This window comes from Notolabrus celidotus, chromosome 20 (genome assembly GCF_009762535.1).
Source record: "Notolabrus celidotus isolate fNotCel1 chromosome 20, fNotCel1.pri, whole genome shotgun sequence".
NCBI classification, from domain to species: Eukaryota; Metazoa; Chordata; class Actinopteri; order Labriformes; family Labridae; genus Notolabrus; species Notolabrus celidotus.
In genome coordinates this window covers 10,200,953-10,218,009 of record NC_048291.1, presented here as the reverse complement: position 1 = coordinate 10,218,009, position 17,057 = coordinate 10,200,953, and the positions used below count along the sequence as shown (strand labels likewise).

The following is a 17,057-nucleotide window of genomic DNA, read 5'->3' as shown; positions in this document are numbered from 1 at the left end:
AATGTGCGTTGCTGTTGTAAATTTAAACAGTGAGAGAAGAATCATTATTGCTCATCTGGTTTAGGCAATAAAACACACACACACACACACACACACACACACACACACACACACACACACACACATACACACACACTTCGTCACGCCTCTCATTCCCTGCTGACAGAAATCTTCCACGTTCTTTCAACAAATTATCATTTGACAAAATAATCACTGTATTCGTCTATTTAAATGTCTCATCATTTAAATCAAATGCAATGGCTTATTAGGCAAGAAAAATCATTAAAGACTGTTTTGCTTAAGAATCAGAGAAACCAAAATACAGACAACACACAAGCACCAGTTTCTGGAAAAAATACACGATTGAAAGATGAGGATTGTTGATGTACTTGCTGTAAATAACAGAACATTTTTAAGATGCTGTAAATCTTGTCTTTTCTGTCTCCTCTAGTGTTCCTTCCTGCCCAAGTTTTCCATCCACATCCAGAGCAAATATGAGGACAACAAAGGGAGCAATGATAACGTGAGTGTAGTGTGATATAATAGGTTTGGTGGCTCTGACAGAATAATGGTATCCCAGCATGAGATTGTAACCTGTATCTCCAGTTTCCATGTGTTTTTTTTCTTTTTAGATCACACAATCTTCTTCCTTCACCTTTGCCCGCTCCCTGTTGCACACCTGTCTATTTTACTGCCACATTTTTGTCCTCCTATATATTATTGATCTCCCTCAAAGCCTGCAGACAAGAAGAGGTGAACTCTAATGTATGAAGTGTTATTGCATCATTTAATCCTTAGAAACATTTTATTGTCTAAAATATCTATTTAATAAAGGAACATAAGAGGGATAAGCTTTGATGTACGTGTTTAAAATCCTCTAGTTCGAAGACTGGGCAGTTTTAGGGGTGCCTAGGTCTTGCATGGGCCGGCACATGTCGATTTAGCAGGCCGGTTCCAGTCCAAAGTTTTTACACCCACTGTAATCCATACAGAAGCCCAATGCAGGCAGGTATCCACACATTTTATGTACTCAATTTTCCTGTGTGTCAATAAGGAGTAATTTCCAGTTGTTTTCACCAGATCTTAATTTAACTTCACATGATCAAAACTCTGATCCGAGAGCTGCAAGAGCACAAAACAAATTTAATATTTGGCTTAACTCACCTCATGATTGTGGACCGTGGCTGCATGGCATGTCACGGTCTGCCATCAAAGTGACCAACCTACTATCTTGTTTTCAGGATCATAAAAAAATGATATGAAAAACAAGCTTCATTACCTTGATAAATTGGTGTGTGTAGTAACTCTCTGCCTGCTTCCTTCTGTACCACTTAATACAAATCTGAAGGTTATGCAATCCTTGATCCATTCTGTCAATGAAAACAAAAGGCTGCAGCTCCACCTAGTGGTGGCATTTCGGAGTTGCAAACCCCATTGTGATGGTTTCACAGATGGTCTTAATTTCACTTTTAAGAATGGATGGTAACAAGTGGGGGTGTTTTGAAAGTGAGAGAAGAGGAGATTCACACGACACATTCCACAATTTTGTCACATTTATTTCCCCCTCAGCTCTCTTATTGCTCCTCCTTCATCCAGCTGTTTCTTTGCAGAGCTCTCTGAGAGATTAAGAAACTTAAAATATACTCAGCTCAAATTACATTCCCAATTGTGTTTCACTTAATATAATGGACATTTAACTTTGCTTTACTTTGCAGACTTGTTGAATGAATGAAGTTCCGCTGCTCTGACTCCAACAGCCATTTCTGTTATATTGAAATTGATGGATACACAAAGGCATCGTCTTGTCTACGTGTTATCATCACATACATTTAGGTTTAACTCATACCAGAGAGGCCGTGCACAATGTCGCAAACTTAAAATACATAATTCCTCTTAAATCCATGGAAGTTAAAAGTAAGGCGTTTTTCCATTGCAGGAACTTTACCCCGGAACTAGGGACCTGAAGTGCGTTTCGACTGGAGGAACCAGGGTCTAAATTTAGTTCAGGGGTAAATAATCTCCCCCCTGATAAGCCCCTGCTTTGCGGGTAGTACTTTTCAAAGGTCCTGGGACTTTCGGTTGAACGTTATGGTGTTTGTGGAGTTAACACAGTTGTTGAAACACAGAGGAAGTTCCTGGGAATGCATACTAGTTTAGGTTTTTCTAAGGATTTTTAAATTTTATTTAATATCATTTTTTTTCCTCCAGACATCACTGGCTTGATTTGCACAATCTACCCAGGACTTCAACCCGCGGTCGACAGGCAGACAACAATGGGGGCACAGGAACCTTTTAGGTCCGGGGAAAGTAGTTCTGGGGGCTTAAAGACCCTGAAACTCTTGGTCAAATGCACCTATAGTAAGCCTGGTTTGAAACCATCAGGAGTAGAAAGTACAGATATTTGTGTTTCAGTGTTGCAGGTAAAAGTTTAAACTTTAAGTAAAGTATAGATGCCTAAAAGCTCTACTTAGGTACAGTAGCAATGTTATTGTACTTTGCTTCTTCCCACCTTTGCAGACACACCTGTATAAAAGCTTGATGTATGTAGGAAGTGTGACTAACCCTGTGACACACGAGTGAGCATGTTGTTCTGAAAAGAGACGCTAACAAGCTCAGATTGCCTCGCTATTCCTGCAGTGAGTCAGACGCAGGCACAAATCACTGACCACACGTCGTGTCCCTGACTGTGTGAGTCACGTTCATCCTCACTTTTGTTCACTGAAGGTGAAGCCAGAGGGAAGGAAGGTGCTGACAATGTCATTTGTGCTGTGTACCTTAAAAACCCACAGGGTAGTACTTTATGATCAACTCCCCTCAGCTTTTTGAACCTTCACTTCCCTGAGATTTTGTTGTTTACCTTCACTACCTTCACACCATCCCACCACATTTGTCAACCTTTGAAGTGCATTATTGATTTATTTTCTCCAAACTGTTCCCTTTTCCCTCAGATCTTCAGAGGCGAGCCCAGAGAGGAGGAAACAGAGGTGTGTTTAGTGGACATCGCCTATGATGAGATCCCAGAGCGTCATTACAAAGAGTCAGAGGTGAGGGAAGGAGAGTCACTGACCTGCAGCATGTTTATGTTTACAAATGTTTGTGTGTCGGGAGCCCAGACGAAATGAACACATGCACACATGGCAGAGACAGAGGGAGGCGGAACAAATGCTGAAACTGAGAGATTAGAAGAGAGAGGACAGAAGCAAAGTCAACAAATGAGGACTGGAGACAAAGGATGGTGTGTGAGCAGATAAACAGAAAAGTGTGTTATCTTTCTCAGTTCATTTTTTGACCACCCGCCCGCCATCTGCCTCCTCCAAGTGATGGAAATGAGTGTTTTTGTGTGTGGAGTGGGGGAGAAGATGGACATCCGCTGTGGGGATTTGACATTTGTATGTGTTTGTGTTTGTCCATCCACCAGGATGTGATGTGATCAAAAACTGAGCTATTAATAATCACAAGGAGTCATAATGCCACTGCAGTGTTTTATTATTGACACTCAAAGTAAACACAAGCACACACACACACACACACACACACACACACACACACACACACACACACACACACACACACACATACACACACACACACACACACACACAGGAAAAGACGCATACACATTTGAATACCCTCCTCCCTCCAGGATTTATGGTCTCCTCTCAGAGCTAAAAATAGCACAGAGCTGCTGTCAGAGCTAAAATTGGATCTCACGTGTCTGATTTTAAAGACAGATGGGTTTTGGAAAGTCACACCTGTCAATGCACCACAAAGGCTCCTGTGTAATTAATTTATACATGAACGATCCACAGTCATCGGGGTGTTTAAACAAACACATCATAGCACTTACAGCAGGTGTGTTTCTCTGCAAAAGCAGCATGACTCTGAGAGTACCTCAGGTCAAATATAGAGCCAAAATGGCAACAAACATTCTGACTGTCCTGTGTTTAAAATGATAAATAAAGACAATAATGCTAATACACTTTATTTGCAAAGCAGCCTTAACAATAGTAACAATGGCCAAAACATGGGTCAGATACTAATGGAGCTCAGGCAGGATCTCTCACAGATAGAGCCTGTGTGCTGCAACCATGGTCTGTAAAATCATGGACATATTTTCAGTGACGTCCAACATTAGTTTGTGAAGAGTTTTTTGAAGCTCAATGATGGCAGCCATCATATTGGAAATGCTGACTCAATCAAACTTTAAACCAATAGAAACAGGCAAAGAGGCGGAGATGAGGCAGGCGAAGGTCAAACCTCCTGGCAAACAGCTACAACTGTAAGTCAACTCAGCCACGACCCTATTTATGTAAAGTATAACTTGGGATTCGTGTCAGGGTCTTGTCCTCCCTGAAGGGATTCTATTCATTTTTATAACTACATGCTAACCATACATTATCCCACTTGTTACAAAAGATAAGATAGTCCTTTACTTGTCCCACAACGGGGAAATTCAAGTGTCACAGCAGCAAAGTAGACAGTGCAAAAAAAATATAGAGCCTATAAAGTAACAATTATTAAAAAGTTATTAGCAATTAAAATGAAAGAGGTAAAAAAAAAAGCATATCTTACAACATATATATATATATATATATATATATATATATATATATATATATATATATATATATATATATATATATATATATATATATACGTATTATTGGTTATATAGTCTGACCACTGCAGGAAGAAAAGACCTGCGATATCTCATCGTGAGACGGGTGAAGAAGTCTGTCACTGAACAAGTAACCTGGCTACTAACTTAAGATGCAAATACATTTGCAAAAAAAAAACATTGATTAAAAGATTATTTTATTGCTCTAAAATGATTTATTTGTACAATGTAAAAAAAATAGTCCCAGTTTGACCATCAGAGTCTAGCATCTTACACAACCAGAAGATCAGTAAGAGAGCTGGGTAATAAGCATATTTATGCACAGTTCTTAGCTTACATATAATCAAAATCGTTGAGTCTTTTAAAAAAATATCCCTGAATTAAATTATCTAGTGATACTACTATTGTTTTGTTGAACCAGGCTTTATACATGTTTTTTCTGATGTTAAAAGGCCATTGTAATTTTGGCATAATAGGGATTTCTTACCAAATGGACACTCTGAGCACTGCAGGGTTTTTTTCTGCTCTGACTTCAGGCATTGGCTTTGTTTTACTACACCAGAGAATAGCCCTTGACCACAACTCTGAATGCCCTGCTTTTTATGTCTCAATTCATGGGATGTATCCCTCTGCTGCCGCCTGTTGGGTAGTGGTAGGTTATACATTTTGGGGTGCAGTTTTCCTGCACCCAAAGAGGCTCCTATCGCTTGTCAATCATAGACTGTAGGAAATATGGACGTAGTATCCGTGACGTCACCCATCTGTTTCTGAAGCGCTGTTTTGAGGCCAATCATCGGCAGGAGCCATATTGCTGCTGTCGAGCAATTGTGACGTCAAGAGGCAGGCTTTGAGCCTCCTCACCAACAGCTACAGTGTTCCCACCTGTCAATCAAGTCAGTTGTGCCTCTCATTGGAAGGCTTGTAATCTCAATGTCTTTGAAATTGCCGCCTTAGAAAAAAAATTGCCCCCCCTACAGTGTGTGCTGATCGAGACATGAGCTATCCAGACTACACTCATCTTTTGTGGTTCCTGGTACTTCCGGAGCCAGTCTCAAGCGGATCCTCGATGAACTGCAGTTTTTAGCACTTCCCCATTGGACCTATTTTTAGACAGAAGGTTGCCGCTTGTTGTCAATAAAGTCCTGGGGCACAAGAATCTTCTGCAGGCCAAAAACTTGTGACCAATCAGTAACTTAAGATGGAACATCTTAATTTTTGATGCAGATTATTTTTTCGCTAGCTATATTATACTTACTTGGTCTTTTAAAAACTCACATATATTTGAAACTTAAAAATATATATCTTATTTTATGAAGGATGTCCTTCTCTTTGGAGGGAATGGTGGGGAGGCCCCCTAGGGACCAGCCACTACTGGTGTTTAAAAAAATACAAAGGAAAGACAGTGAAAGCTTCAACATCAGCATATTTACTCCACTGAAACAAGTTCACAAACAGACGTCATGAATGAGATAGCATGACATTTAAAAAATAATTAAATATCAAAAGTTAGTTTTTGCTCTCATTAGCATTACTCATCTGTCCTGCTCTCATCTGCCATGAAACATAAAATATTTTTATGCACAGACAAACACAACAGGCCTCTTTTTCCTCCTCTTTAAGTGTTTTTCTTCACACACGTTCACAGTCAGTGCATAACCCCAAGACAAATGAGCACCACAGCATAATGAGTCCATAGGGAGCAGTGATTAATGCACATACAGATTGTGATTAGGAACTCACACTGTGCAGGAAGACTGCCCCCTGCAGGAGGCTTGTAATAAATGCAGATGATCCTGTCTTTAAGGCAGGGGGGAGGAAATGTGTGTGCAGAGATAGTGATAGGAAACAAGACTTAAATTAAGCTTAGGTGAACAGATAACCAATCCTCCAAGATTGTTCATGCTCATGCAAATCTTAAAAGTAGCATTTCCTTCTGCTTAAATAAATCTTGTCTACTTCTTTCTTTGGCCTTGTAGGATCTGCGGTATTTTAAGTCAAAGAAGACCAACCGAGGCATCCTGCAGGAAGGATGGCTGGACAGCCAGGACCCCGTCATGTGCTCCTACAAACTTGTGACTGTGAAGTTCGAAGTCTGGGGTCTGCAAACACGTGTGGAGCAGTTTGTACACAAGGTCAGGGTGAAAAAGTTACAATGTTATTTCTATGAAGGTAGATTCCTTTCAGAAAACCATTCCTTACTCAGTTAAACGTTTTGACCTCGCAGTGTCAGCTGCAGAGGCAGCTCTGATAACACATGACACATTCCCACTTGGCCTTGAGCCAAATCGGATGTTTCATTATTGCCCTCCGCAATATCTAGCTTTTTAAACCCTACAGAAAGCCCTGCATCACCTCCCTCTACCTCGGCTGCACGATTTAAACTTCATATCTCCTATTCCCCAAATCCCCTTCACCTAGCCCAGTGCCGCATCTGTCCCTTGAGTGAACTGTCCCTGTGCTCTCCTTGCCTGAGGCACACACACACACACACACACACACACACACACACACACACACACACACACACACACACACACACACACACACACACACACACACACACACACACAAACACACACACACAATGGCAGAGCTATTACTCATACAATGACTCATATTAATCACATCCCTCTAGGAGTGAACAGAAACATTTACAACTTTAAAAGCCTTTCAAACTCTCCTCAGCCATCAGAGGTTACTCTCTGTGATTCACATCCTCTCTCCTTGAGTTTCCTCTGGAACACTTCCACACCTCTTTATCTTTATCTTTATCTCTCCTTCTCTGTGACCTTGCCTCCTTTGCTTCATATTTGTCTCTTTTTTCTAATTCTTCTAAGGTGATTCGAGACGTTCTGCTGTTGGGACACAGGCAGGCCTTTGCCTGGGTGGATGAGTGGATCGGTAAGTTCATAAAGGATGGCAGTGCTGCTGCTCATGACTCATTGGTTTTCTTTAGCGACCTCTATGGACAAATCAGTGTACACAGGAGTTTGGTGGAGCATAAGTTCACTCTTGCGATGACTTTGTGATGTCTCTGTGTGACCTTTAAGACCAAACCAGCCCATCAGTGAGAAGAATGATTACTTCTATACAGTAGTTTGTAACTAATAATAATTGACAGGACTTGTATAGCTCTTTTCTGGTACTAAAAGTTGCTTTACATGAAGTGGGAAAAATGAAAATAAAACAAGTAAAATACAAAAACAGTGATGGGGAGGGAGTAGAGGTCATGTGTTGTAGGCTTTTTTTGAACAGCTAAGTTTTGAGTTAAGTTCCAGAGAGTTGGGGCAGCGATGGCAAAGGCTCTGACCCCAAAAGTGCGGTGCTTGGTCTTGGCATTAGGGGACAGGAGATTAGCATCTGATGAGATGCGGCGAGATGGGAAGTGGGGTTTGAGGAGGTCGGTCAGGTATGAGGGGGCGAGGTTATTGAGGACTCTGTAGCTGACGAGCAGGACCTTGAAGTGGATTTAATGCTTGATACCGCTTACACTAGTATCAAGTATCTGGGTATTTGGCTGGACAACACACTATCATTCCTCCCCCATATCGATAAACTGCAAACTTAGGTCAATTAAAAAATTGGGTTTCTGTACAGAATGCGGTCTTCCTTCACTCTCTCTGCTAGACTCACCCTGGTTAAAATGACAGTTCTTCCCATGTTGGATTCTGGTGACACCATCTACCATTCTGTCTCTTAATCTACTCTGCAAAAGCTTGACTCTCTCTATCACTCTGCCATATGTTTTGCCACAAATGCCCATTTCAGAACCCCCCACTGCACTTTAAACTCCTCTGTAAACTGGCCATCCTTACACGCCCGCCGTGAAATACACTGGTACATGCTAATATACAAAACTCTCCTTGGACTGTCACCTCTGTATCTATGTAGCCTGTTACAATCTGCACCTGCCACTTACAACACACGCTCAGCCAACCTTATCCTGCTGAAAATCCCCAAAACACATTCAGTCATCGGTCAGTCGTCATTTCGGTCTGCTGTGCCCACAGACTGGAACAATTTTCAGAAAACTTTAAAACTGGTCCCCTACATCTCAAAATCAGCCTTCAGGAACTCTCTCATGGACTCCCTTAAACACACCTGCACCTGCTTTTAATCATTTTTAATCCTGGACTTCTGCTGACACTGTTCGTTATTTGCTCTGTCCTGTCCTGTCATGTTTAACTTGTCTTTTAAGTTTTTACCCCTGTGTTTGTTTTTATCATTACTGTTATCCCTGACCCTTTACCCCCCAAAAGGCTGTGCCTTTTTCCAGGTAGTCACTGGAAATAAGAATTTGTTCTTAATGACTAACCTGGTTAAATAAAGGTTAAATAAAAAACAAACTAAAATAAAACACTGGGTCAGTGTCAGATTAAGCAACATAAGGCAGGAGAACCAGACACATTTGAACATTTGGCTGAACAGATTCACAGTTTTTTCTCCACAGGAGTCATATAATGATCACAAAATGAAACCTCGTCATTGAAGCGTGAAAACTGTGGAACTATGATGTTGTGTGTTTAAAAAAGCTGATGATACTTCTGGTTTAAAAGCAAACATGAGAATGCAGGAGTTTACTTAATCTGCTGCAGACTGCAGTTCTGATCTCTCCATCATCTCCATCCTAACAGACATGACCATGGAGGAAGTCAGAGAGTACGAGCGAGCCACACAAGAAGCTACCAACCTGAAGATCGGCACGTTCCCCCCAACCATCTCCATCACGGAGACCCCGCTGCCATCTTGCACCCGCAGCGGCCCCAACAGTGCCCCGTCCACCCCCCTCTCCACAGAAGCACCCGAGTTCCTCTCCGTGCCAAAGGAGCGTCCCCGGAAGAAGTCAGCCCCGGAGACCTTAACCTTGCCAGACCCAGGCCGCAGAGATTCCCTCTTCAAACTACCAAGCTTTTTCTCCTGGAACTCCAGTCCGCAGCCCGAATGAGAGCCAAGGTTCAGACCCTGGTGAACCTCCCCTCCAGTAGAGGATGCCTGCCCAGCACATCCCACAATGCCCCCCTCAACCAGCTGAAGTGAAGGAGACCTTTCACTGTCCTGGTGACCCCAGCCTCTACAGACGACAGCAAAAGCTCTCAGACTGCCTGAACAGGTGCGCACAGGTAGCCTGAACTCAAAACTCTGCGAGGGTTAAGTCCAAATAAGAGTCCAACTAAAGCAGGCAGAGGCTCAAACTTCCTCTCTGACAGCTAGGATCACGCATCAAACACAACGGAGTCAAATTAGATTGAGAGTAGCATACATTCCCTTAAAAAGTCCAGAGCATCACCTTACTTTAAATCCAAGCTCAGGGTGTGTTGACAGGATTCATTCACTGCACAAAAACATGTACAGACTTTACTTTGACTTCTGCTTTACCTTTAAACATCAGAGCCTCTCGCTTTGTTATCTTCAGCTTCTTGTATCTGCAGTATTTCTGTGGTTGGGACTTTTTGACAGATTCTTGTGGGCCACTGTATCAGTTAAGTATCGAGGCGATCACGGTCAGGTGTCAGGTGATTGTGTGTTCTTGTATATACTGTATGTACTTGATTTAACCGCTGAAAATATCTGCTTTAAAAACATCATATCCAGTGACAATGCTGCTATAAAATTGCCTTTTATGTATTTAAGTGGACTTCTCATCTTCTTTAAGTGTTAGTTGTAGTGATTTCTGTCAGCCACACTGTCTGTAGATGACTTCTGTAACTGCATGACTTAACTCCAAAGACTGCTTTGGAAATAATTGTGGATAAAAAAAGTGTTTTCTTTATCTTTGCCTTCTTGATGTGTTTAAATTAAGATGTCACAGACAGGTCGTGGTACGTTGATGTGGCTGCTTTAGAGAGTTAACTGTTTATTTCTGAGTTATTCTTGATGGATTTTGTATTCTGTAAATGATTAAATTAAATATTGTTGTAAATATAATTGTGTGAGTACTCTTTGTAAATATCAGTTTTTAGGATGGATTTAATCGCAAACAGTCAACGCTATTTCTAAGCTAGTCTGAGCTAATAAACTTGAGATCTAAGGAAACGGATACATTCACTAATATTTATTTAAGATCCAGGGTGCTAACTGGACACATATTACTTATTTAACATTTAATAGAGACAGGATTTCAGATGTGTTATGTCCTAATTTTTCAGAAAAATATCATCACCCAAACATGAACTTTTCTTCTTTTTTGCATGTATGTTAATCAATGAGGGGCAAAGACTGGGCTCACTCTGGAAAATTATTTCCTGGGTAACTGTTGTAGAAAAATAAGAAGGAAAAAAAAAACATGAAAGGCTCTTAAAGCCACAGTAAGGAGCTTTTGGCGTGGCGTGAAATTGACTTACATAAACAATTGTAGGAACCATTATGTGTGTTTTTCTTGTGTTGATTGTTTGACATGATTATTTCCTTTTATGGTTGACTTCATGGGCTCATGGGTGTGTCCTGTTCAGTTGTGTGGCAGACAAAGAGGGTGAGTGGGTTTGAATGTTTTTTGTGCATCATCATCATAATTGTTTATTTAGATCTTTTTAGTATTTTATTATTCTGAGTCGTTTATAAACAAACAGAAAAGCTTTTCGTAGACTTTGATTTCGATTTTTTGTAATATTCGTCACAAACACAAGCCCCAGTCTCAGCTGCACTTTTTCAATCTTAGCAGGTTCAACAATAATGTGTGTAGCGACTAGTGACTACAAAGATCCAAAAGCCGCTAAGAGGCTGAGGTTGGGCCTTGTATTTTAAGTGTTTGACGCGCTAAAAGCAAAAATCACTGATGTACAAAAAAGTAAGTTTAGCCTTTTATTAATGAAAAAGGATAATCAACTCATGATAAAGTGACCAAAAGAAAATAGGGAAAATAGCGGTCAACAAAAAGTACAGAAACCCAGCTCACCCTCTCTCTTTACCTCCAAACAAAAGAAAACAGGTGGCCTAAATGAACAGAATATCAGCGGCCCCTAACACATGACCCATAAATAACCTAATTAACTGACCCCACAATAAATCATATCGTAAATAAACAACAAAAATAACACCATAAAAGATATATAAACAATAAATTACCCTAAACCTCAAAATAAGATACTATAAACACTCAAATCCTTCATGGCTCCAACAATGTGTCTTTATGAGTTTAGAAAGCAAACAGAAACACTTGCAACATGGACAATTCCTATTCCCTAAGTTTTAACACCTGTCACTACTGTGAGGGGATAGATGTCAGACCAAACATTGACAGCACGTTATAGTAAGAGCCATTCTTTTTACTTTTTCAACAGCAAATATTCAACGTGAGTGCACATGTACAGGACAAAATCAGCAAAGAGGTATCACTTTGTCTACAGGGGGCATCAAAACCGACACAAAGAGAAAGTTCCTCATAGCTTTAAAATAGGACATTTAAAGCAAAAATTGTACTTCAACAATTCATACTGCTGCACTGGAGACTTTTTCTCAGCGGTTCTTGGACAAAATTTGCAAGTCAAGAAACAAGTCATTAACTCAGGGTTTCTGGTCCTTAAGAAGTCATAAGATGCTGCTGCCAGATCCATGTTAACGCCATAAGAAGAAAAAAGTGAATACATTCATTCATCCCTGAAATTCTTCTGTACACTCAAAGTTTGCAGAAAAATAAGCACAACCTTTTTAAAGCATTCACACATGGCAGCATTCATTCATGAGCTGCTGTAACTCATCCGTGTGAGTATCTTCTTGTCAAAGGAGCACACAGGAGTCAGTCTTTAGAAAACACTTTATTTTAAAAAACAATGACCTGAAGTTTAAAGTGTTGGACAGACACGTTGGCACAGCCACAGCCTCTTTTACAAGAGTTCACTCAGCAGGACAAACTTACTCTAAGTCTGCAGTGCATGTGTCCTGTAGTAAGCTGCATCCTGTTAGCCTTTGCGATGTATGATAAAATAAATATAACGCTTGTCTTTATACGGACAAAGCTAATTTTTCTATTTGATGAAATGTGAGCCAACAATTGCAACTCAAATCTGTGAAATCTGAGCTTCAAATGTGCAAAGTTCAGCATGGACATAAAATGTTGTGAATACATTTATCCCTCAAAAGCAAGCAACCATAAACCTTAAAACCCAAGGGTTAAAATATTAAATTCTTCTTACAAACATTCAATGCAACAACACATGGTGTAATGAAAGCACATTAACAATAAAAATGAGGTCATATTTTCCATCATTGTATGTAAACAAACCAACATTGAACATTGACCAGGTTGATATGTTTGTGAAGCACAAGTGAAATAAAAGATAAAAGTAGAAGTCTGTTTCTGATGAGTGCTTTCATGTGATTTTCCTTTCCTTCGTTATCTCCTCTCCGTGTCGTCGATGACGTACTTTGTTCTCTGTCGCTCTTTGAGGTTACTTATGACATCAAGAAAAACTTCATACCAGAAAAAGGTGAAGCCTGTCGAAAGTGCGGCCTTCACAAGGCTCGGCGAGAGGCCTTTGAAGAACCCTCGGAGACCCTCCTCTTTGGCTATCTGCAGCATGCAATCCAGCAGACCTCTGTAACGCCGCACCTGCACGGGAGAGACAGGAGATATGAAGTATGAAGTATGAAGTCTGAGAACATGACATGTGGTGGAAGGGCTTACCTGTCCAAAGCGAGCTCTGGCTGCCTCGAAGCCGCCCACCTGCAGCCTCTTCTTGAAGAGGTCGAAGGGATATGTGATTGTTTTACTGATCACTCCAGCTCCACTGCCACAGATCAGACTTCTCAAGTTTCCTTAAAGGGGGCAAATAGAAAGAGTTCAAACATTTTAATACTTGATATTTAATAGTCGTAACAGATCACAGATGATCCATGAGCTATACCCCCTACAGTTCAGCAGCTAGTGAACCACAGATTGCTTCTAAAAGCTGACATGGTGTGAAGTTTCACTGCCGCTTTAATCCTGATTCAGACTTGCAGAAAAAGGAGAGACAAAACTTCTTGCTTTACTCTGAAGTATGTTCAGAGGTGTGACATTTTGGGATGCAGCAGTAATAACAGTAGTTTTAAGTTTGATTATAAGAAAGATCTCTCCTCCTTCCTGTCAAATATCTACTCTGTAACTAACTTCACTGCTTCACATAAGTGACAGCATCATAAAGGGTAAGCTTTGAATGCCACAAAGCCAGCTCTACAACTGTTAGACGGAGTCCTGAGGAAATGCTACATTCAAATTCATGCTAGTTTTCCGTGACTACCAACCCTAACTTTAAGGGAGTGAAACATCAATAGTGGGTGGCTCCTGGCTGATGACTCTGCAGCAGTCCTGATGGCACCATCAGAGGTGCAACAGGCTGCTTCCATCTCTGTATTAGACAGAACTTTCACTTTGGGATCCTAATGACCATGTAGGAGTTCACTTTGCCACTACAGGTGGTTGTTTGTAACAACAATCAGTTTTTTATTGTTTGTCACTTAACCTCAGAGTCAACAGATGTTACTTCAAGAACATTTCACTGGTTTAGTTTCATAGCACTGTGCTGATGCAGATTAAAACTAAAGATATAATGACCTCTCAAGTATAAATAAAGGTTGGTTGATTGATTGATTGATTGATTGATTGATTGATTGATTGATTGCTTGATTGATTGATTGATTGATTGATTGATTGATTGATTGATAATCCTAAAAGCAAACCTCCGTTTGTTGTTTCTGAGACTCATAAAACACCAACCCTTTATGAGCATATAGTACAGATACACACTCATGCACCACACAAACGGTGACAGGTTATGTTTTCAGTGTAGGTGCAACCACTAGGTGAAAGCCTTGTGACTAAAAACCTGGATATAATCCAAACCGTGAGTATTGAGATATGTTGTACGTGTGTGTAATGTAGTGTAATATCTTCACTGACCTCCAGACTTCCTGGCCTCGGCTGGTGGAGCCAAAAGTTTTTTAAAGACGTTGTAGGTGAAGAACTGCAGCCCAGCATAAGGAAACACGGCCAGCAGAGTGGGAGACAGACCGCGGTAAAATGTGAACACTCCCTCCGAGCGGCACATCGTGGACACGGCATGGCGCAGGTTCCTGTATATCTAAGAAGACAAGTGCAGATGTGAAAACATGTCCTTTTATGACTTTGACAGTCACTCTATCCACTGTTAGTAAAGGAAAAATAAATATCATTTGTAACCACATTGGATGTATCTGAGGGGGAAGATTTTCAAAGACAATGCAGAAAAAGAATGCAGCCAAGTTTGGGGAAAAGCTGCAAGCATTCCAGTGCTCAGGAAGAAAACAGAATCAGCTGTAATCATATATATTCCTCCTGCCTCCAATAAAATTAAGCAGCAAAAACTGTACATATGAAAAGCCTTTTGGCTGCTACCAAAATTTATCTTGACAGCTAACAGCTGCAGTGCATCATCTTTGGCAGGTCTCACCTTTGGTTCTCCCTGAGCAGCAAAGCGTGTCCGCAGAGTGTCCAGAGGCTGGCAGACGACCGTGGCAGAGCAGGCAGACAGACCGCCGCACACAAAGTGAACTCCTGCTGTCTGGCTGTCGTATGGCGTCGTCGTGTGCACCACCTCAGTCAGAACCTCAAAAGTGGCAAACTACAGAGCACACACACACACACACACACACACACACACACACACACACACACACACACACACACACACACACACACACACACACACACACACACACACACACACACACACACAATTAGGTCAGTCTCAGGTTTCATGACTTAAAAGTTGACTTGTTGAAATGTGAAATTGGTAGCTAACAGGCCGTACCTGGACAGCACCAAAGCAGATGGAGAGCAGCTGTGCAGGGATGTGGCCCTTCCAGAAAGCAGAGAGTCCCTCCTCTGAATGAATGCAGCGAGATGCCTGAAATAATCCCCGATACTTCCCCTCAGGCGTCTTTGTTGATACGCGCTCAATCTGCAGCTGTAGGGATGAGAGATAATGATCACCAGAAGCAAACACCTTGAGCAGCATAGAGATTTCTATGACAATATCCAATCAGTGTGGACGCAAAACAAAGGACTGATGATAGATGCGATTTAATTCTACTTTATTTCATTCATGCAAATGCAAATGATTGAATAATTCATTCCTACACATCGTCTGATGCATATCTCACCATACCATATCTCCTATACTATGATTTAGAACGCTTGGATAATAGCAAAAACACATCCGTACCTGGAATCTGATTTTAAGCACATCAAAAGGGCTGATGAGGGCTCGGGTAACCATCCCCGCAGCTGACCCAGCCAGGGCAGCCTCCTCTGGGGCAAGGGCATTACCCTTAGCCCCAGGGACATAGCCCACCATGTCTCCACAGCCTCAGAGTTCTTTCAATGCTGCAGAGAGAAATTAGGAAAACTTACATCAGTAGTGCTTTTTTCTTTTTTTCTTTTTTTTGTCCATGTTGAAAGGAAATTGTTTCAAAAAGACATTCATATCAAATACAAATAGACCCTAGATCATAGGTCACAATTTGCTTGTGTCTTTTCCAAAATCTGAATGTTCTCAGCTGAAAGCAGGTTTTCATCGTCAGGCTATTGACGTAAGGAAATTCTAAAATACTGAGGAGGAAACCAGATTGTGTAAGCAGTGTGATTTGACGTAAGTGCAAAGAGATAACTTGTGATGTAGTATCATTCTTCATTCTATAATAATATATGATTTTTTGTGAAACTGGCAAGAGTATTTTAATGTGCAGTAAAGAGTGCAAAAACTCAGAATGGTTTGAGCTTTCTTGAGAAATAAGATCACTAAAACAGTAAATGAAAACATCATACAGTCTCGTTTCCCAATATTGTATGAGAGGTGGATTCAAATTCTCCTTTGCAGATTCAGTGAAGTAAATGCCCTTAGTTGGTGTAGCATTTTTACAAAGCCTTGTTAATGAGGCAGTTGTCATAAAGTTATGAACATATGATGATCTAAAGTTTGTACAAGTGTGCTTCAAGTGCTTCCATTCTCTGTAAACAAGCAGAAGCATTCAAGATTTACCCTGTGGTAGTTCAGATTGTCTTTTAAGTTGTAGTACATTAAACTACAATGATTACATCATGTATTTCCATCAGATTCTCTATAAATATGAGGATGTCTGTAAAAAAATATTATCACATCTTTAACATAATGTTAACGGATTGAAAGGATGGAAGACCAACAACAGGAAGGCATGCACATCAGAATAATAACAGTTACATATAGAGGGCATGCAGTGGGACCTTGGGGTTAGCTAGGCTAATAGCTAACAACAACACATTGCAGTTTCATACTCTGTACCCATGCAAAGACACTTACCGTATTATATAAATCCTTCATAGAGACAACTACTGCAGCAGTACTGAACACAATGTACCACACAACATTAGCAGTGCAACAGCAGCTCTCTTTAACACGCCCAAAATAACTGCTAAATGCTTCCGGGTCTGAAAGACCCCGCAATTTTT

The 17,057-nt window shown here is 40.8% G+C and overlaps 2 protein-coding genes across 4 annotated transcripts in view; one reads left to right on the top strand and one right to left on the bottom strand.

Moving 5' to 3' along the window:
- pitpnc1a (phosphatidylinositol transfer protein cytoplasmic 1a) overlaps positions 1-10,543 on the top strand; it is a 60,898-nt gene extending 50,355 nt beyond the window's left edge. For all 3 annotated transcript variants that reach the window (XM_034710609.1, XM_034710608.1, XM_034710610.1), the window contains exons 5-9: positions 452-523; positions 2,949-3,044; positions 6,595-6,750; positions 7,456-7,519; positions 9,253-10,543. In XM_034710609.1, the coding sequence (XP_034566500.1) occupies positions 452-523; positions 2,949-3,044; positions 6,595-6,750; positions 7,456-7,519; positions 9,253-9,563 (699 nt within the window). In that variant the 3' untranslated portion in view covers positions 9,564-10,543. The remainder of the gene's footprint in view (positions 1-451; positions 524-2,948; positions 3,045-6,594; positions 6,751-7,455; positions 7,520-9,252) is intronic.
- Positions 10,544-12,350: 1,807 nt separating this feature from the next.
- slc25a19 (solute carrier family 25 member 19) lies at positions 12,351-17,047 on the bottom strand. Its single transcript, XM_034712112.1, has 7 exons — positions 16,909-17,047; positions 15,796-15,956; positions 15,382-15,537; positions 15,022-15,192; positions 14,493-14,673; positions 13,239-13,369; positions 12,351-13,163 (listed from the first exon to the last, which is right to left on the bottom strand). Exons 2-7 carry the CDS (start codon positions 15,925-15,927, stop codon positions 12,948-12,950), a joined length of 987 nt encoding a protein of 328 aa, XP_034568003.1. The 5' UTR covers positions 15,928-15,956; positions 16,909-17,047; the 3' UTR covers positions 12,351-12,947.
- Between the last annotated feature and the right edge of the window lie 10 nt (positions 17,048-17,057).